Source organism: Streptopelia decaocto, assembly GCF_964273445.1.
Source record: "Streptopelia decaocto genome assembly, chromosome: 18".
NCBI lineage: Eukaryota > Metazoa > Chordata > Aves > Columbiformes > Columbidae > Streptopelia > Streptopelia decaocto.
In genome coordinates this window covers 4,124,236-4,144,577 of record NC_138673.1, presented here as the reverse complement: position 1 = coordinate 4,144,577, position 20,342 = coordinate 4,124,236, and the positions used below count along the sequence as shown (strand labels likewise).

The window sequence follows — 20,342 nt, the reverse complement described above, 5'->3', positions numbered from 1 at the left end:
ATTCAGCCAAGTGAATAACACAGGTATCGGAAAGGGGTTGTGGGGAGATGGGGAAGGATACACTGAATTCTGAATTGCCTTTTTTTTTTTTTTTTTTTGCAAAGTCATTGAGTTCATTCTGCAAATTATGACTGATGCAAAACCCCTTTTTTGTGCCACTGCCCCACTCTGTCCCCTCCTGCCCTCTCTGTCTCAGCATCAGTAATCCTGCCTCTGCCTCTTCTGACCGTGCCACACTGTGGGAGACAAAGGCACTTCTGCCCAAGTTGAAGGAGCAGATCCTCCAGTAGGAACTGGTTTGGGGAAGGCACAGTCACATCCCACCTCTCCTTCTGCAGAGCTAAATAGACCCCAAATGCTGGGGTGGCCCTTTGCTTCCCTGCATCACTGGGGCAGAAAACGGGCTGGTGGGAACCTCCCCGTGCAAGACGTGGGCAGCTTGGTCACTGCCTCATTCCAGTGATGCCTCATTTTAAACCATTTACAGGGCAAAAATATCAGATGTTTCCCGTCATCTATAGCTTGTGCTTAGCAAACCAGTGGCAAAGCCCAGGGCCAGTTTGTAGCGTGGCCACAGCTTCCCACCACGCTACCCGAGTGTCAGAGAGGAGGGACAGTGGCCAGGTCAATTTTTCCCCACAGCAACACATTTTCCAAGGTTCTCCTATAAAACCGATGCGCCAAAGCCATGAAAAAAATAAAAAAAGGCTTTCCTGAGACTTGAGGATTAATGGGGAAACTGAGAAGTGCTCGGATGGTCCAGGCTTTCCTAACAAGTCACCTCCCCACACGGCCAGGCAAGCAAAGTTCTTTGGTGGACCAGGAGCCTTCAAACTCTTCACCAAACCACCCCAGGGTTCTCTCCATCAGAAGAGCTTTTCGGTCTGAGCCCAGCAGCACACAACTGTGAACAACAGAGCTTCTGCCATGTGAAGACAGGCAACCAAGCACCATTTCATCAGGTCACAGGCATTTTCTCTTAACCTCTGGATTTCTGCATGAGCTCGTCACAAACAGCTGGAACCACATGTTGCACCTACCCTCCAAGCTTTGGCCTCACAGGTCCAGACTTTGTAATTTTGCACTGTCCAGGACTTCTTGTTGGTTTGGTTAAAAACAAGGGGAAAATGGGCAAGAGAGCAGAGGAGGCTGATTGCATTGGTGTCTCCAGGAGCTCTGTTTCTGCCACATCCCAGCAGGAAGAAACACCCTCTGGAGAGGGAGCCCTGAAATAAATTTGCACCCCAGCACCTCCAAACTGGTTTGCTCATGAAAGCAAGTTTTCTAATTACAACCATGCCAAGAAAAGCCACAAACTTTACGGAGTCAGGCAGAGAGGAAGCTCAGAGCTTCCAACAAACCATCTTCCATGCTCAGCTTCAAATTCCTAATGTGCAACAGCTCTGGTGAGGACAGCAAAGCCCATCAACCCAAGACGGGGATGGAGAGGTTGAGGGTGCACAGGGGGTTACAGAGCATCCCCCCTAACACCCCAAAATACAAAACACCCCGGTACTCACCCGGCATACGGACATCTGGTTGGTGGTGAGGGTGCCGGTCTTGTCGGAGCAGATGACAGAGGTGCAGCCCAGGGTCTCCACCGAGGGCAGGCTCCGGACGATGGCGTTCTTCTTGGCCATGCGGCGCGTGCCTAGCGCCAGACAGGTGGTGATGACGGCCGGGAGGCCCTCGGGAATGGCGGCCACCGCCAGCGCTACCGAAATCTTGAAATAGTAGATGGCCCCCCGAAACCAGGAGCCCCCGTGGACGGGGTCGCTGAAGTGGCTGACGTTGATGACCCAGACAGCGATGCACACCAGGAAGATGACTTTGGAGAGCTGCTGGCTGAACTCATCCAGCTTCTGCTGCAAGGGGGTCTTCTCCGGCTCGGTCTCCACCATCTGGTTTCGGATCTTCCCGATCTCGGTGTAGACCCCTGTTGCAATGACGACCCCTACGGCCTTCCCAGCTGCGATGTTGGTGCCCTGGAAGGGAAGAAAAGGGCCAAAGTGGGTGTGTGGACATGAAACCTCTTGGTCTGAGCAGGAAAATGGGTTGTTTGTTGTGAAAGCAGAACGTGAGATCTTGGTTAAGGGGAAAATGAGACATCCTGGGATTTTATATAAACCCACCCTGAAGAAGCAAGAGACCCCTCCTGAGAGCTTTCTCAGACCTCAAGGACTTGGCTTCTGTCCGAGAGGACCATGAGCAATGAAGGAACCAAAACCCCAAGCTCAGTCACAAACCTTCTCCCTGTCTGTAAACCATCCTGCCTGATGGAAAACCCACTGAGATCGCCCAAGGTATTTAAGGGCATCATGTGCCAAAGCCCAAACAAAATCCCATGGAAGCAGGTCTTCATTTTTATGGACTTGGGGCTCTTTTTACGGATTCAGGTCTTTCTCATGCATGTACTCTCTCTCACTGCTCAGAGACCTTCTGTGTCCATTGACCCCTTCAATGGTGGTTCTTTGCAAAACCAGAGGAGAGGTGGGGACAGGTGTAAGGGACTTACGGAGAAAAGCATGTTCTTCTTGTCCTGGTTGACAGCCCGGGGGTCGGGGATGGGGTCAGCATGTTTGATCACCGACACGGACTCTCCTGCCGAGACAAGGTGGGGAGATGAACCACCTGTGTTTCCTCTCCAGCCTCCCTTCAACGCTGTCACGAGCCTGCATCACAACCCTGCAGCTTTTTAAAGCAACACGTTGCCACCAAACCATCAAAACATCCATCACAAGGATGTTAGAGCTGGGCGAAGGTGCTCTGAAGATGAGGGCTGCAGAAAAGCGACCCGTGCAGATCACGGGTGGCCATGAGCTCCCATAGACATATGGGATGGGGCCAAACCCCTGTGCCAGGGAGCCACTGGTTTGCACAGTCAGACGGGGTTTGTAGGGCAGCACAACAGGAAAAGGTGCCCAAAGCCATTCTGATGAAGGTTTATATGTTGGTCTTTGCAGATTTGCCCTTTTGTTGCATTTCCTTTTACCCTTGGAGAACTAAGTTAATGCAAAGCCACTTTGGAAGGAGATGGCTCCTTTCCCTGTGTTTTTAACATTTTTTTATTCTGATTGCTTTTCCTGCCCTGCTGCCATCTCCTAACTCAATGCCTTACAAAAATCACACAAGAGAGATGAAATACTGGAAGACTTTTTTGTCATCTGATCATTCACCAGCCTTCCCCGTTAGCAGAGACAGAATTTCTGAAATATCATAGATTGTCAGCTTTAGCAGCTTTTCCAGTGCTTTTAAAAAAAGCCCCAAATATTGTCACCTCTCCCTGAAGTTGTGGTGCCTCATGCACCAGCGATAATCAGGCAACACTGCATGATGGGAGCATGGGAAGGGACCAAGCGGCCCGTCGTGAAACCCCATGTGTTGCACGGGACAGCTTGTGTTTTACAGGAGGGATGCCCAAACACCGGGCACATCCATCTTGCCTATATCACGACTTCTAGGTGATGCTAGGACCTCCCCAGCACCTCAGTCTCATTCTCCCACCCATTTCCCACCCCAGCAAAGCGCTTAGCCCAGTGTCACCCCCAAAATTTGTCTCGGGGTGAATGGCAGAGGGAAAGCTCTGCCTTCAGCAGCCACCTCTGCCCCATCGCACCTGCACGCACCTGTGAGGATGGACTGGTCAACCCGCAGGGTTGTGGACCGGATTTCGATGATCCGGATGTCCGCCGGCACCTTGTCACCAACTACAAGGACAAGAGCAGAGCAGCTCAGTCAGGTGGGACCAGCAGCACCCACCACCCAGGGCAGGGGGGCGGCAAACCCCAAAGGTGCCAGCAAAGCCCAAAGGCTTGAGGACAACACTTCGCACATTGGTTCCTGCTGTCCCCCATCATTTGCTATTTCTCCTGTCTCCAGGGCAGGGCCTGGCTTTTGCTGAGCTCTGTGAATCACTGTGTCCCTGCACATTGTCCAGGGCAGTGGTGGAGTCACCATCCCTGGAGGTGTATAAAAGGTGTTTAGACAAGGTTCTTAGGAACATGGTTTATTGCTAGAGTTAGGTTAGGTTATGGTTGGACTCGATAATCCTGACGGTCTCTTCTACTGAAATGATTCTGTGATTCTATGGCACAGGCGCACGGCAGCACCCAGCCAGCTGCAACGAGGAGTACAGCTCGTGGTAAACCGGGGTCCTGCCCTGGGACACCTCCTTACTGCATTTAAAACTTATTTTGTAAAATCTAAATGGCAAAAAAAGAAAGCTGGGAAGAGGCACTGTCAGTTGAAATTGGGCAGTCCAGTGATGGGACCTTGAAAGATTTCTAATTTGAGGGAATTATCTTGCACAAAAGCAGCCAGCCCAGAGAGCGGGCAGCAGCACAGAGGTGGAGGGGTTATTTGTGCTTTGCCAAGCGCCCTCCACCCTCTCCCATGGGCTGACTGGACGCTGTTGACACTGAAAGACCTTTCATGGCCGAGACAAACAGCCATCCATGGGTCTTCTGCAACAGCGTGATGGTTATGGGTGAAAGCAGCCCCACTGACTGACAGCCATGGGCCACTGCCCACCGAGGCGTATGCACGTCCTTAAAAACCCCACTTAAAGCTGTTTTTCCTGCTGGATTTCCTCCTCCCAGCTCCTTTGGCAAGGAGCGGCTCTTCCTTCTGCTCCCTTATCGCCTGGACGCAACCGCGCGCCGGCACTTCGGAAACACTGAGGCAGAGCGAGCCCTGGCTCCCAGCGCCGCACATCACGTTACACAACACGGCCGGCTTGGCCGTTAACCATCGTCTCCAATCCCAGACTTTAACGAACGCTTCCTCCCAGGGCTCGTAAACCCCCCCGAACACAGCGGGACGGGGAGCTGGCACCGCTCCACCGCCCAGCCGTTTATTCCAGCTGCAGATGTTCTTGGATGCGGGATGCAACATCTGCCGGACGGCCAGAGCTGCTCCGCTCCACATCGCACCCGCTTTTGTGGGGCTGAGCTGGGGGGTACCAAGCACAGAGACTCACAAACCCCCTCAAATGTTTTCCTCGGACTTTGCAGCTGCTCGAGGGAGACAGAGCACCTGGAAAAGAGCAAAGAACAACTCTTCTCGCCCTGGGAAAGGTGAGGAGGGTTTACAAACATCAGCTCAACCTGCAGAGGAAAAATCTGGTGCCAGCATCTGGAGACAGCACCAAGCCCCGGTGCCACATGGGTGGCATCGACCCAAGGGCAGACACGCGATGGCATCCCCAGAGACTCGCAAGGTGCGGGGCAGACGTACGGACCCAGCAGCTGCCCTTAGCCAGATATTAAACACACGTCAATCACCCCAGCACTGCAAGTCTGCCCCATGCTGAAAGCCGAGGAAAATGGGGACAACGCTGCCCGAACAAGGACTTGCCTCCATCATCTTGTTTCAAAAGGGCAAAACTCAGCAGAATTTAAACGGCTGCCAACTTGCAACCATCATTCCCGTTGTCTCAGTGTAGCAGGTTTTCTGCTCCCTGCTGCCAAATTTATTGCATTTGCACATGCAAACAGCAGCCTGTCCCTCCTGCCTGCGCTGTTCCTGGGACGTCACCTGAATGTCCTCTGCATGTTCAAAGTTATTGCTCCTGGTCCATTTTTCTATAAGGCAGCCTGACAACATCCTCACTACTCGCTTATAACCTCCTAAACCCACACTTTGCTAATTAACTTGCCACTAATTTGCAAATCCCTCCAGAGGAAAACTCAGCTCTTTCCCTCCAAGACATGATGCTGATCGTGCCATTAAAAAGTAATATTCAGCCACTGATGTGCAAGCAGTAAGTGCCTGATTTGGGGAAAGGTGCCAGAATTTAATTAATTGATAATTAATTAATTTAATTAAAGGCCAGGTCAGCAGCTGGAGTGCATTGCTGGAGATGGCTTGGGAGCACTGCCAGCTTGCCCAGCTGAGGATCTGGCCACACTCCTCCGCTTGATCCTCCCTGCATTATTTTTCTGTTCATCTTCCAGCTGAAGCCCAACTGGAAGACATAAATAACAGCGAGCTGGCTGGGGTCCGGAGGGATTGCAGCGTGTTTCCACTAGCAGGGCCACGAGGAGGAAAGGAAAGGATTGGTTTTGCGGCTCTGGGGGTTTACAGCATTGTTTAACGAACAAACAAAACGGGATAAATGAAATGTATCCTCCTTAACTCTGGTGGGGCAGGCAGCAGACCCCCCACATCCTTTCCTGAACATAAAAGGCCTGTGGCATTGAAGCCCTGAGCTGGCGGTGGCACTCGCCTGGCACTGTTGGTGACACCCAGCACCAGCCCTTCTCCTCCCTGGTCCACGGATGCACAGGCAAGAGCTGCTTCCAGAGACAGGGAATCTTGGTGGAAAATTAAACGCTCTTCCAGAAAATGGGGAAACCCTCAAAAGACACAAAACCTGTGCCAGAAATATAAACTTTTTTTTCTTTCCTCCTGTTCTCTACCATCCTACACTTGGGGCGAAGCCTCCACTTGCTGATGAGGCCCAGCTTTGGCCCAGATCATTTCGTCTCTCTGGTCTTGCCACGAGAAACTGATGTCTCAGGTGTGCAAAACTGAGGTGACTCAGTGGCTGTGCCGCGGAGGAGACGTACCTGGATGCCACCCACCCACCACCAGGACCACGGGGCGCCCGTCACTGAAGCCCCTTGGCCAGCAGCACCTCCCTACCCCCTGCCCTGGGGTGGTGCCACCCTACCTGCCACCTCCACGATGTCCCCAGGGACAATGTCTCGGGCGCGGATCAGCTGCACCCCACTGCGGTCGGTGCGGATCACCTTCCCCATCTCGGGCTCGTACTCCTTCAAGGCTTCGATGGCACTCTCGGCATTTCTCTCCTGCAAGCAGAGGAAAGGCAGAGCTGCTGGTGCTGGGGTTGCTCGTGCCAGTCGGCTCCTTCCCCACCCGCTGCAAAGACAGGAGCACCCAAACTCCAGCCCTGATGTTGGTGTCCATTTGCGCCGTGGATGGGACAAGTGCCGCATCTTCTTCGGCTGCTCCGAAATGGTCCTTTGGCTTGATTTTCTCATTCTTGGTTTGGAAAGCAGCACCTCCCACCCAGATGTACTTTTCATCATTCAGCAACCTCACCTAAGATCAAGCTATGGATAGATAAATAAATGGCCTTAAATTGAATGTATAAAAGAGGAGCATTGTTGGCTGAAGCATTTGCGCATCCTCCAGGCGGGATGCAGGGAGGTGAGGGGCACCAGCCACCATGGCTTTCTGGTGGATGGGGCAAAAAGCTTCCCCTGGAAAACACATTTGGCCACAGCCAGGAGACAAGTAGCATTTGCCTGGATGGCAAATAAGTGCAAGATCCTAAACTCCAAACTGCAGAAGTTGCCAAAGGAACGAGCCAGGAGGCGGCCAAGGACTGATCATCTCCATGAGCCAACACGGCCAACAGGAAAATTGAACCTTTGAAAAATGAGTTTCCAACTGCAAGAAGCAACCAGACCTTCAAATGAAGTATCTCAGGGACATTCAGGGCTGGTGAGGGGAACTGTGACCTACCTGCCACACGCCTACCACAGCATTGGCGATCAGGATCATGATAATGACAATGGGCTCCACAAACGCTGTTGTGGTCTCCTCTTCTTCTTCAAACCAGGCCAGGATCTGGTAGGCAAGAGAAAAGCAGCACCACAATGTGGCTGAAACAATGAGTGCCAACATTTTTAGAAGGAGGACCAAAAAGGGCGTCTTTGGGTTCTTCTAATCTTTGTTTTAATCCCAGAAAATGGGGAGGATGGCTCTGGGGGGTGGCATGGTGCTCCCCACCACCGCTGCCTCACTCCCCCCTTGCTGATCCTGCCCACGCAGGCTGCTTCCCCCAAACCGAGCCTGCAGTACTTACAAACGACAGGAAAGCTGCCATCAAAAGGATGCGGATGAGGAGATCTTCAAACTGCTCCAGCACCAACTCCCAGAGGGACTTTCCTGGTGGGAAAACACAAAGCCAAGCACAGTTAGTGCTTAAAAAAAACCCAGAAGACAGGTGATTTAGACCACTAAGACCAACAAAACCCCTTCCCCCGCTTGCAGCAGAGCTGCTCTGGTGCCCAACAGCACCTGCTGGGGCACTCAGTGCTGCAACAGGGAGTTTTCTCTCTAATAATAATCACTTTCATTTCTGGCATTGGCCTGGTTTTACTACGTCTGTTTTTACCTACAGAAACCAAATCCTCTGTGTTTCTATTCACAGCTGGTAGCCTTAGCGCCAGAGGAAAGCGCTGCTGTCAGTCCAGCTCTTTCTGGGATTAAAACCAAGATTAAAAGACCCCATAGACTCCCCTGTCCTTTGGCAGCCTCAGCCCCAGCACCCCCCACCCTGACCCAAGGTGCGCACCCACCATCGCCTCTGGCCCAAGACTTACCTTCTTCTGCAGGGAGCTCTGTGCATTTCCATTGGCAGCCCAGCAAGTGTAACAAAGCAAAAAAATATAAAAATAAAAAGATTAATTAGTGATTTGGGCCCAGACTAGCAATCCCTTCCCTTAGACCCTAGCAGTCCATTCAGTACCCCAAAATGCAACTTGTTCTGCACATATTCCTGCATCAAGACAGCTTGCCCTCAAATTTCACAGTCTGACACCAAGTAAGCACCGCTGGATGCTCCTCACACCAGGGAAACATCATTTCCCTGCTGCAAGCAGCTCCAGCAGCGTTTATTCCTGTGCTCACCCTGCCTAAAAAATACTCGCCCTCTGAAGAGCTGAGCATCCTCACGAGCTGCCCAGTCCAAATCCAGGACACGGAGGTCCAACCATCCCATAAAATGCCCTGTCAGAAACCCAACACAGACCTGCAGGGGACTGTAACTTTCAGACTGTATTTCCTATTACTCAGTTGTACTTTTCAGCCTGCAATGCTCTAGGAAAAAAACCCAAAAGCTGATGCTCAGCAGGTCCAAGCCATGCTCCCAAATCCGCCCCAGTGGGCACAGAGCCTATATCCACACTGCTCCCAGCCAAACCTGAGCCCCATCATCTGCACAACCTGAGAAAACCCCAAGGGCTCCCGAGCACCTGCCACGGTCTCCCCAAGAGTTCCACGTCCCATCAGGATGGTCATTACCTTCACACGCCGTATGTACCAAATGGTCCCACGGCTGCTGGGCAGGGCACAAACCTTGGTACCACCAAGGGCATCACTCCTGCCTCCTCACCCAGGCACTAACCGATGTGCTGGCCCTGCCACGGGCAAGGTTTGGCTGAGAACTGGAGGGTCCTGCACCCAGGGAGGGCTCAGGACACCCCCAACCCGATTTTAGCTGCTGATGGGTGCTGGCATGGGTGGGTGTCTCTGTTTGCACCTGTTGTTCCTGTGTGCTGGGTGAATCCTTGGGCAAAGCAGCATCCAGGGGAGCTGGCAGCTGGACCAAAACCCTCACCAGATGCCCAAGCAAATGTGGACATTGCCACTGCCTGATGGAAAAGGAAACCCAGGATTCGCTGAGCACAGCAGAGCTCGCTGGAGATGGAGGAACCCAAGCCAGAGCCATGCACCAGCAATTCCTCAGGAGGGCTGCGCTGGGGGCTCTAAGGCATTGCACAGCACTGCAAGGGACAGCGGGTGCCAGCACTGAGGTGACATGGCCACACAGTACCCGCTGCCTCCATCATTTGGTGCTCTGGGCTGGGAGAGGATGGACAGAAAATCCCAACCCCAGACCTCCCAGTGGGAAAAACTTCAGGCAGAAACATCCCAAAGAGCCACCCCAAAGCCTCCACTGTCTGCTGCCTATTTCTGTGCCACATGGGGTGATAATAAAAAAAGATGTTCCTCCAATTCCTTGCATTTCTGGGAGGAAATAAGGAACAGGCTGAAGTTCAATAGGAATTGCCCAAGGCAGACATGCCTGATGCCCCATCCGAGAACCCCCAGCACGGAGCCCTGAGCAGCAGCAGGAGGCAAAACCTGCTTGGCTGTTTTCCATCGGCTATTGCCATTTGCCATTCAGAGAAATAAGGGGAAAAAAAAAGCCAAAACCAAGCACACCTTAACTGAACAAACCAGTGAAAACATTAAGCCTGAACGTCTTTACGCTTTAAACTGCACAAGCTCCTCAGTGCTCACAGAGGGAATTACTATGAGGTTTTTTTAAGCCCACATCCCTCCTAGATAAGGATACTCCTGCCGTCATGAGGAACAGACAGACCAGCACGTAACACTTATAATTATTCTTATAATAAAAAAAATATATATATTCTTGGAGCAGCTTCAACATTTCGAATCACTCTGCAGAGCATGTCAGAAGAAAAGTGGCTTTTCTCCCTTTTGCAGCCAGCTCCTCTCCACCCCCGGCTTCCTCTCCCCGGCCCAGAGAGCCACCGAAATTAAAAGTAGTAGAGATCTGCTGCTGCTATTTCCATCCCGGCACCATTTTAAGGGTGCGAACGTGCGAGGGGACAGGGCTGGGGACAGGCGGGGAGCCCCGAGGGACACGGCTGGGGCTCCCAGGGGTGACTTTCCACCCCGCGCACCCACCCGAAACGCCGCGGTCCTCTCGGTGCTTCTCCCGCGCGGCGTTTGCATGAACAGCCGCGGCATTTGCAGAGCGGGGACTTTGCATGAGCTCTCGATTAAAGCATGAAAACAGGTTTCTGCGAGCTCGGGAGGAAACACGTGCAGTGGGGCCGGCAGCTGAAATACCGCCGGTGGCAGAGCGACGCTGCCATCGCTGTCACCAAACCCCAAACACTGGGAGGTGCCTGCAGCAGCACTGCTAAAAAAACCCCAATTTTGAGTATACTGAGAACCAGGCACCTCTCCTGCACCAGCAACTTATTTCACCACCCTTTATATGGCAGCTCTGCACCCATTTTGCACCAAACACATGGAGAAGAAGGTCACATTTTTGGATCTGAATCACTCAAAACCCACCAGAAAACAGGAATGTTTGGGGTTGATGCCCCCCCATCTCACTGCTAATGTCTCACTGGAAATATGAGGGTTTGCCACTTGCCAAAACCCAAGTTTTACAGGAGGCAGCCCCATGGCACTGGGCAGGGTGGCAGATCTGGCACCGCTCCGCGTGTCCCACCGGGCCAGGAAACCCGCCACAGGCAGGGACCCAGCTAAATCCCAAATCTGCAGCCTCCTGGGGACAGCATGGCAAGCACAGACAGGCTGGAATGGAAACTCCTGGCCGCACCTCAATAGCCCCTTTCTTTGTTCGGCAGCTCAGAGCTCAGCACAGAGATCCTGCTCAGTGCCCAAGCTCCCCAATACAGCCAGGAGACAAACGCAATAACCCCACCAAAGGTAGAAAGTGATGAAGATTGCTCAGAGGACCCCAAAACACAGCCACCCACTTGCACCATCAATTTTCAGCTTCCCAAACTGAGCAGTCCCAGTGTGGGACCTGCAGCTTGCGGGTGCATATTTGCAATTTCTCTTCTGCTCCTCTGCATCACGGCTTTGGAGAGCAGAGTCAAGAAAGCAGAGGGTGACAGATGCTGGTGGCAACACCTGTAGGTGACAGGACCATTCACACCAGCAGCAGAGCACGCTCTCCTCTGTGTTATCGACCACAAAACATTAATACAAGATGCTCTAAGGGGATGCAACACACCCTGGGGAGACGCAGTGCTGGCATCAGGCTATTTTAGCCAGAGGTTTTAATCTCCAGCTCCTGCCAACTCAAACAGGGCTGGCAGCCCCGCGGGCTGGCGCCTGCAACATGGCAGGGCAGGGTAATCAGGTGATGAAAAGGTAAATAAACACGGGTGCCACCCAAGAGTGAGGCATTGCGGGTGCAGGCGGCCACCCCGGGGCTCTGCCACAGCCTTTGTGCCCCCCGGGAGACCCTGCCCCGCTTTCCAGGCCAAAGGAAATAAATAAAAGGCAACAGGGTGGCACTGGGGTCACTTTAAGGAAATGTTGGAGTTTCTCCTGCTGTAACAGGATCAAAAAAATCCCTGGAGCTGCACAACCCTACAGCAGCCAGCATCTCGTTGTGCATTTGGGTATCACATCTCGCTTGGTCTTTGGGGAAACTGAGGCACAAGGCGACGTTTTCTTCGCCAGCGCATGGCAAAGCAAACCCTGGTGCATGCTCAGACCTGGTGTGCGACCCACAACAGCAAACAACTTGCAAAGCAAACATTGAAATGCCATTTTCCCTACCATTTCAGAAGCTTTGCTAGGATAAAAACCAGATTTCCCTTATGGGAAACACTCCTGCCACCAAGTGATGCAGGAAGAGTAACAGGACAGTGCTCAATGTTGGGGATAACAGTGAGCATCACACCTGGGCCCAGCTCCCTGCTCCAAATCACTGCTGTATTTCTACGTTGTAAATTCATTTTATTGTTGCTTGTTTTTTTTCCCCCCTCCACCTTTAATTTCTTTTTCCATACGCAGGGAAGGGGAAATGGATGCGTAAAACAAGGGACGCATCCGACTCTTGGGCCTTGCCAACAGGCAGGAAAAAGGGCTCAAGGAAGCAGTGAAAAGAGTAAGAAAACCCCTAAAATATCCCCAGCTGGGACAGCAGACCCCGTCCCATGATATAAAGCAGGAACCCAGGCAGGGCTGCTCTGGGATTCGTCCACTGTCCCGCAAGACACCAGGCAGAATAAATTGTTATTTTAACTGGCTGCCTTTCCCAGGGCCGGCTGCGCTGGACGGATCCATCCCGAGGGATGTCTGCTCTCCATCACCGCAGTGACAGCCGGCACCGCCGCGCATCCCCTGCTCCGCAAAACTGACGGCTTGCACAACTGGGAAAGGCTTGGCCGGGTTGTTTGAAAGCTGGAGCAGCCCATCACCTGCTCGGTGTAAATCCCACCGGGGGATGGAGGTGTGAAGCTGCTCATCACCTCGCAAGGCTGCGCTTCAGCTGCAGAAGTGTGGAAAAAAAACAGCGTTTGCAAACTAATCCCAGGTGTTTTAGCATTATCTGGGATGACAAACACTCCAAGGCTAATGGTGCTAATGCTACCCGGTGTTCACAAAGGGCAAAGCGCAGTTATTTAAATGCCTCGTCTGTATACAGCTTTGCTTCACGCCTGAGGTTCCTGGGAGCTGTGACATCCCTGGGGACCATCCTGCAGCTCACGTCCCAGTGAGGCTCCCACCACACACCAGGACAGGATACGGCTGCACTCGGGAAGAGCGGGACCTTGAGGGTGCAGGTAAAGGGACTTTCCAAGGTTGCTTCAGCTTCTGCAGAACAAGCCAGGCTTTGGCCGAGGTGTCACTCTGTACCTGCCCAGGGACCCTTGTGCCAACCCCTGCTTTACACCACGAGCTGCTCCCGGAGTATCCAGCGCGTCCCCGTGTCCTCCATCACCCCCCAGGGAGCTGGTCCCAAAGCCACCAGTGATTTTCCTCCTGTGTCCTGCCCTCCCCCGTACAGGCAGTGGTGGCCCTGGGTGTTCAGCGGGTGGGGACAGCACCTCATTTGCTTACTGCCTCGCAGCTGCTTTTTCCTGCGCACCGAGCGAGTTTTGGTTACGCCGGCTGATCACGTCAGCCGCTCGCTGGGAGGCCGCTCCAAAAGGCAGCGGGAAGATAAAAGGAACGAGATACAACCCCCCACTCCCATGGCAAACACTGGTGGTTTGCTGTTCCGGTAACTCCCCAGCACACAGCCTGCTTGGGCTTTGCAAAAGCCCAGTGCTCCTCCTGGCTGGGGGATCCACGGGCCCAAAAATAAGCAAATTTGGGGCCAGAGGAAGTGCTGGGGATGGCAGCAGCTTGGGGCAGCTTGTGAGGATGCTTAGCAGAGGTTGAAGGAGCAGAAATGTCCTTATTATTTCGCAGGTGATGCTTTAGGATTAAATGATCCCACTGATTTTCCGGCTGGCACCAGGATGCTGTGAATGACTTGCAATAACATCAGCCCAAAAAGTTTCTGGTTTGGGTCACAAGGCTTCCTATGGCAGACAGAGCTCTGGACCTGCCCTCATGCTGATCTTCCAAACCCACCAGCATTGAACCCAGCCCAGGACCATCAGTCCCTCCAGGATGGTGACAGGGTCCCAGGGGACAATAGGTACCTTGGGCACCCACAGCCCCACCACTGGGATCAGGAGGAAGAAGGTGAAAGGTTCATTTGCTCCTTTTCTGGCCAGCCAAGCTCCTCTCAGCAGGTCAAAGAACAGGAAACGCAGTTATCCTGGACGTGCCCCTCAACAGCAGCAAAGCACCACTAAAATCCAGCCCCATGGCATCTCCTTTTCCCCAGAAAATCAGCACATCCCTGAACTGAAGGAGAAGCCACCACCACCTCATCCCACTGTCCAGGCAGAGGGAAATGGGGATGAAGGTGGGAGCGTGGCATCGGACCGATGGCCCAAGGAGCTGCCTGAAATAAATAAGGAAAACTTTCTTTATTCTTGGAAATGGCTCATCCCCAAAACACTGGATGGCACGAGCTCCCCCTTGCCACAGTGCAAGGGTGCCCAGCAGGTCCAGTGCCCACGTGGCATTTACAAGAATAAAGTCTTGGGGCAATTCAGGGGAAAAACCCTGGGAAAACGGGGCTGCGAGTGGTGGCCTTGTGTCCCCATTTCCCTGTCCACGTTGGTACCGGCAGCAGATCCCGGGATCGTTTTGGGAGTGGGAGGGAGCGGGACGGAGGAAACACGCGGCTCAGCCTGGGATGGATTATTTGAGCAAACTAAAAGCAGCGGTTTGTTCCCTCCTGCACCAACGCAGTGGAAAGAATTTCCAACTCCGGCTCCCGGGTGGAAAAGCTAAAAATCTGCATTTAAATAGTAACGCGTTTTGGAAAAAGGAAGAAAAAGAAAAAATAAACCCACTACAGGAGCTTGAACAAAATAAAGATTAAGCTTGGGTGGTTGTTTTTTTTCAGTTTGGGGGTTGTGTTGGGGTTTTTTAGCTTCTCCTTATTTCTGCTTCAAGATGACTCTTTCTGTAACCTCAGGGAAAGGCAAGAGAGCAACTCTGCCACATTTGGGAACCTTCGGCCAGAACTGCCACAACCCCAACCACTGGGCAGGCTGCAATTTCAGTACATCCTCTACTTGCACCCTACAGATACCGTTTTATTTCCTCCTTTATTGCACTAAAGCCATTTTTTCAGCTCTTTTCCCATTGATAAGTGGTAAGCGTTAAGTAAACTGGGGATTTTTGCCTAGAAATATTTTTTCACCCTTTCTGGGCTCTGCTCAGCTCTTGGCTGCTCCCCGCATCACAAACGAGATGCCCAGATGCCACCTGGAACCAAAACCCCCACAGCCCAGCACAGCAGCAGAAAAGCACCAGCCAGACCAGGATAAAATGCTACAGCAAATTCATAACCCCTCTGAGCATGATGGGTCACAACACATCACCACAAATAGGCCACTCGCAGCAAGTCCAGCACCCGGCGACAGAAACTTTAATAACATTTTCCTGGCAGCGCTGGGGAAGAGTTTAGGAAACCGAACACACAGAGGTGGCGGTGCCAGCAGCACCGGCGATGCCCTCCCATCCTTGCCAGGCACTGGGAGGCTTCAAATGCCCCAGGGGAGGAATTTCAGCACCAAAACTTGGGCTGTGCCTTCCAGCTGAATTCTGCAAGACTTGGGGAACAGCAAAGTGGAACTGGTTTTAAGGGTTTTTTCCTAAAAAAAAATAGAAAAAGAAAAAAAGAAGGATATTTGGGCTGAAAAGGCAGGTAAGAAAATGAGACTAGGACACATTCTCAAAATAGGATGCTTTTGCTCCTGGAGGAGAGATGCTGCACAGCTGCAGCAAAGGGCCGCTGCGGCTCAGTGAGGGGAACAGCATCCCCAAAACTGGCACCCCGAGAATCTGGTGAGAGTTGACACTGAGCCGAGCATCTTCGATGAGGCTGTAAGCAACCACTGAGGATATCACACTGGCATGGAATGCAAAATAAAACTATTGAAAAAAATAATAATAAATGTAACTAAAGTATTCCACTAGCCAAGCGCTGTGGAAAGCGCGGGGGGCTCCTGGTTGCTCATCCAGCAGCGGCCGAGCCGCTTGGGTGCATCCCGCTGGCAGCATCCCTGCTAAGATGACACAAAACAACATAAAACTCCCTCCTTTTCCCCAAAAAAAGGGGCTCACTCTGCAGCGCTCGTGGCACAGAACAGCCATTAATTTGTTTGGCCACTTTTTTGCTCGACATCTTGCGCACGGCAGGTTTTGGATTGAATTGCAACCGGTGCAGACCCAACACCTGGGACACCTGTTGGAACCAACACATGGGGTTTTGCAAGATGAAACCCCCCAAAAGCAGAGCCCCAAAACAGGAACCTCAACTAAGAAAGAAAACAAACACACAAAAACGAACCAACTACAAGATATCACTTTTAAATCCAAGCAGCATTTTCTCCCCTTCCCTGCCAAGATAAGGAAGCTGCTCGCTCTCTCTGCTCCAAAAGCTGATATTTCAATTGATATTTCTATCAATCCTGCTGCCACCTGTAGCTGAGCCACCGTACAGGAGCTGGGCTGGGCATTTATGGGTCAGGAAAACCTGAATTTTGGAAGGAGACCCTGCCCCAACCTCATGGCCAAAGGGAACAGGCTCCATCCTAAAAGCACAGAGGGCTGGAAGAGGTTGGAATTTGTTTGGGTTTTTTTTCCATTTGTGTGATTTCTGGAGAAAATGCCTCCACCACAGCAAACCTTTGAAATTTGGAAGTTTGAATATGGCATCTCAACCCATCTCCCATCTGCTGGTAAATAAAAATCAGTCTGATAAAACACTTCCAGTGTACCAGCAGGGCGGTGTGTCCTCTAGCCCCGACCCACATTGGCGCTGATGAGCTGCTTTTCAACTCAATTAACCCAAACCAAGATTATTATTATTAACTTTTAATGCAGAACTGTTTGCCCCGGCTGACCTGGCTCCCTCACACACTTGCTTTTTCTGGTATCTGTTCTCAGAGCACGGTCTATTTTCAGCAATCCTCTTGGATGGGTTTTCATGGAAAATGAAGTCTACGCTGCCCTTAGTTTAGATTATATCAGAAGAGAAAAATTTCTGTAGGAGAGAAAAGATCCGTTCTTCTGGATGGGAAAAAGGGGCGAGTTGGACAATTAATACTTTTCATGGATGAACTCTCTGGGGATCACACATCTCTGTGTAGTTAAATCAGTTCCCTTCCTGGAGCAAGATACTCGGAGATCCCTGGAAATATGAGTCCCGTCTAGGCTTTTTCCACAATCTCCTTCCAACTATGTATAATATCTGTGTGAGCATCTGTAAGGATGAAATATTATATATATATATACACACAGATATCTATATACATTTGTATATAAGGATAAAATCTTTTTTATAGATTTGTATATATATAGACACCTAGATACATTTCTGTCAAAAAGGGGTGAGAAAGGGAAGAGTAATTTGAATTAGGCTTGAGTGGAGCCCCCAAACAGCCCGAGCCAGCACCGCAGAGCTGCCCCAGCTCCTCCCAGGACTCCCCTCTGGAGGGGAGCGAATCAAAACACCACTGCTCCTCCAACAGGGTTTCCATTTACCCGCAGGCAACAAGTCCCTGACCTCCAAAGCATGCAAAACCCCAGAAAAACCTGCAAAAACACCAAGGACACGATGCCCCAAAGGGAATCCTCTGCAGCGGCCAGAGCGGAAGGGACACAACTCCATCGCCTCCCCTCTCCCACCCTGCACCGCTGAGCTGCCCCGTTTTATTTTTATTTTTCCACTCGCCCACCACATTTTCCTTATTTTAGACCTTCTGTTGACTTGGAGGTTGCAAAGTGGAAAAAGAAAAGTGCAAACAGGCAGGTAAAAGGAGGGTTATCCCAACCCCGGCTGCCCGTCTCCCGGGGACGGGCGCTGCCTGCTCAGCAAAACCCAGCTGAGCCGGCGCTTTACGGGGCAAATCCCTGGAGATTCGGCCATTGCCGGCGGCCGGAGTCGCTGCTCAGCTAATCAAGTTCCTCCTCGAGATCTCTGTGCTTTCACTCCCCACGGCGGAGAAAGCAGAAGAGAGAATCTCCCCCACCCACGCACCCCTCCCAAAAACATAACTGATTCTTATCAGCGACAAATGCAAGAAAAACTGTTTCCAAACCAGAAGAAGAAAACGCAAAACAAAGCGTGTATAATAAAGCAAATACATAACACACAAAACACAGCCCTTGTATTTGCTCAGAGGTGGCACCACAAAGTCTCCGGGTATTTTCTACAATACGATGGAGAGGCGGGAAAAGAAAAAAACAATTAAAAAGGCATTCTGACCATCCATTTCCCCAGAAGGACATGGGCTGGTCCCAGCACAAGGAACAGCTTTGTCACCCAGCTCCTGGGAGTGCTATGGCCACAGCTGGTGGCTTTGGGACCACACGGATGCGCTGGAGGTGGTTTGTGGTTTCACTGGGATGGAGCAAAACCCACCAGCACCGGGGCTGCCCCGGCACCGTGTCCCCCGGACAAGGACACCCGGCACAACCCGGCCGTTCGGTCACATCCCTTCCCCGCCTCCCCCCGCACGCTGGTTTAAAATACACATCGTGGCTAAATAGCAGGAAACACCCGAAGCAAAAATACCACGGACAGGAACCCAGGGGCACAGGGGACACACAAGAGCAAGAGGCGGATTTCCTCCCCAAAACATCGCACCTCCGACGGTGACGGTGACCCTGTTGCACGGCTGGGCCAGGCCACCAGTGCGATGTCACCCGTCCTCGAGTGCCACCACCCTTCAGAGCCGGAGGTGGGCTTGGACTTGTTAGCTCTCACTAGAGAAAAAAATAGCGGTTTATTGTCTGTGGTTTATTTTGCCTCCATAAAGGGACACCTGCCTCCAAAGGTGTCCCACAGTGACTTGCAAATGTTAGCGTAGGGGTAAAAAAATTATATATAAATATAAAAATATATAAAATGTAATATGTTTAATATATTAAAATTATATATTATACTACATAGTATATCAAATTTTTCCTATTTTTTAATGTATATCTCTGTCTCTCTATACATCTCAAATGGGTTCAAGTGAGAGCACAGGTGACAAAGCCAGGACCTGCATTGGCACATCCAGCAGGTTGCTGACCATTTCAATTTCAGGACAATTTTGATCTCCAAAGTGAAGACACCTGCACTTAGGGATACTATAGGTCTAGACTTCAAAAAGAGGTACAACATTTCAGACTTGAGCCACCACGGGTCACAAAGAGATGCCACCACATGCCCTGAAGCTGCCTGATGCCTGGGGATGTGTTGGACCATGGGCAGGGACCATGTCCTGGGAGGTCAATGGGGTCACTGCCAAACCACAGCCTGACCTTGAACTTGGCACCTCTGGGGGTGAGAAAGAGAAAAGGCTTTTATAGAGTGATAACGAGCAGCCAAACCCCAAAAACTGGGAGGTTCCCACATAAGGCCAGTAAATACTAGTTACACACATGAGGTTAATTGCTGGCAAGGATTAATTTAAAAATCTCTTCAAACAAGCAACACTTTGGACTCAAATCCAATCTTTCTTTTGTGAAACAACTGGCTCAACTCAAGCAAGTGACCCACCAAGCCGTGGCTTGGAAAAGACCACTAGCACTAATTGCGTTAATCGTGGCAGGAATAACGAGCGTTGCTCGTCCCCATCGGCGCGGCTGTCGCTGCCTGCAGCCCTGCCTGCCAGGGGTTAAACCGCCCACGGAGGAGCCTCCGGCGCACGCTCGCGTCATGGAAATACTCAAGTAACCACAATTTTCTCTATTGCTTTTTGGCTCCGGTTCTTCAACATTTCTGCACTTGCAGCCCAGATCTCTGCTACCTGTTTTCCCGCGAGGTAATTGGTACAGACAGCAGCTCCACACAGCTGTCGGTTTTGTTGGGTTTTTTTTCAATATAGGTTACTGTTAGACTTTCTACCTCCAATACTACGAACACTAAGGTATAAAAAAAGATCATGAGTCACAATACTGGCAAAATATATATATATATCAGATGCACAATAGTAAATGGAGGTGGGATGCAGGGTTGGTGCTTTCTGAGTTTTGTTGGGTATTAATATTGCAGTGAGACCCAGACAGCGACCATAAGCCCTTCTCCTCCATCACTCCCACCTTTCCCAGTTCTCCCAGTCTCCCCAGTATCAGCTGTTTCTCCTGCCCAAAGTGTACCGACTGACTGGGGGGTTGCCTTTGTTACCTTTAACCCATCTGAGATGCGATGAAAGGTCATGAATGCTATGTGAGAACCAGGAGAAAGGGAGAAGTGTCAGAGCTGCCCAGGCGCCCTTATGGGCTTTTGGGGAAAAAAAATGAAAAAATAGTAGTTTAAATAACAGTTTTGAAGCATCCTTGTGCAATGTCAGCACCCAGGCTCACCTGCTGAGAGAGGTTTGCCATTCTGCTTCTACTGCCCTAACTCCCCATGGAGTACAGCTCAGGTGTAGCTCATAACTTCC

At 51.4% G+C, this 20,342-nt stretch overlaps 1 protein-coding gene across 2 annotated transcripts in view; it reads right to left on the bottom strand.

Annotated features, from left to right (window-relative positions):
- The window catches only part of ATP2A3 (ATPase sarcoplasmic/endoplasmic reticulum Ca2+ transporting 3), a 47,378-nt gene that overhangs the window by 21,149 nt on the left and 5,887 nt on the right, over nt 1-20,342 (bottom strand). For both annotated transcript variants that reach the window (XM_082068643.1, XM_082068644.1), the window contains exons 2-8: nt 8,355-8,372; nt 7,835-7,917; nt 7,492-7,596; nt 6,674-6,812; nt 3,627-3,707; nt 2,516-2,601; nt 1,521-1,985 (exon numbers count right to left, since the gene is read on the bottom strand). In XM_082068643.1, the coding sequence (XP_081924769.1) occupies nt 1,521-1,985; nt 2,516-2,601; nt 3,627-3,707; nt 6,674-6,812; nt 7,492-7,596; nt 7,835-7,917; nt 8,355-8,372 (977 nt within the window). The remainder of the gene's footprint in view (nt 1-1,520; nt 1,986-2,515; nt 2,602-3,626; nt 3,708-6,673; nt 6,813-7,491; nt 7,597-7,834; nt 7,918-8,354; nt 8,373-20,342) is intronic.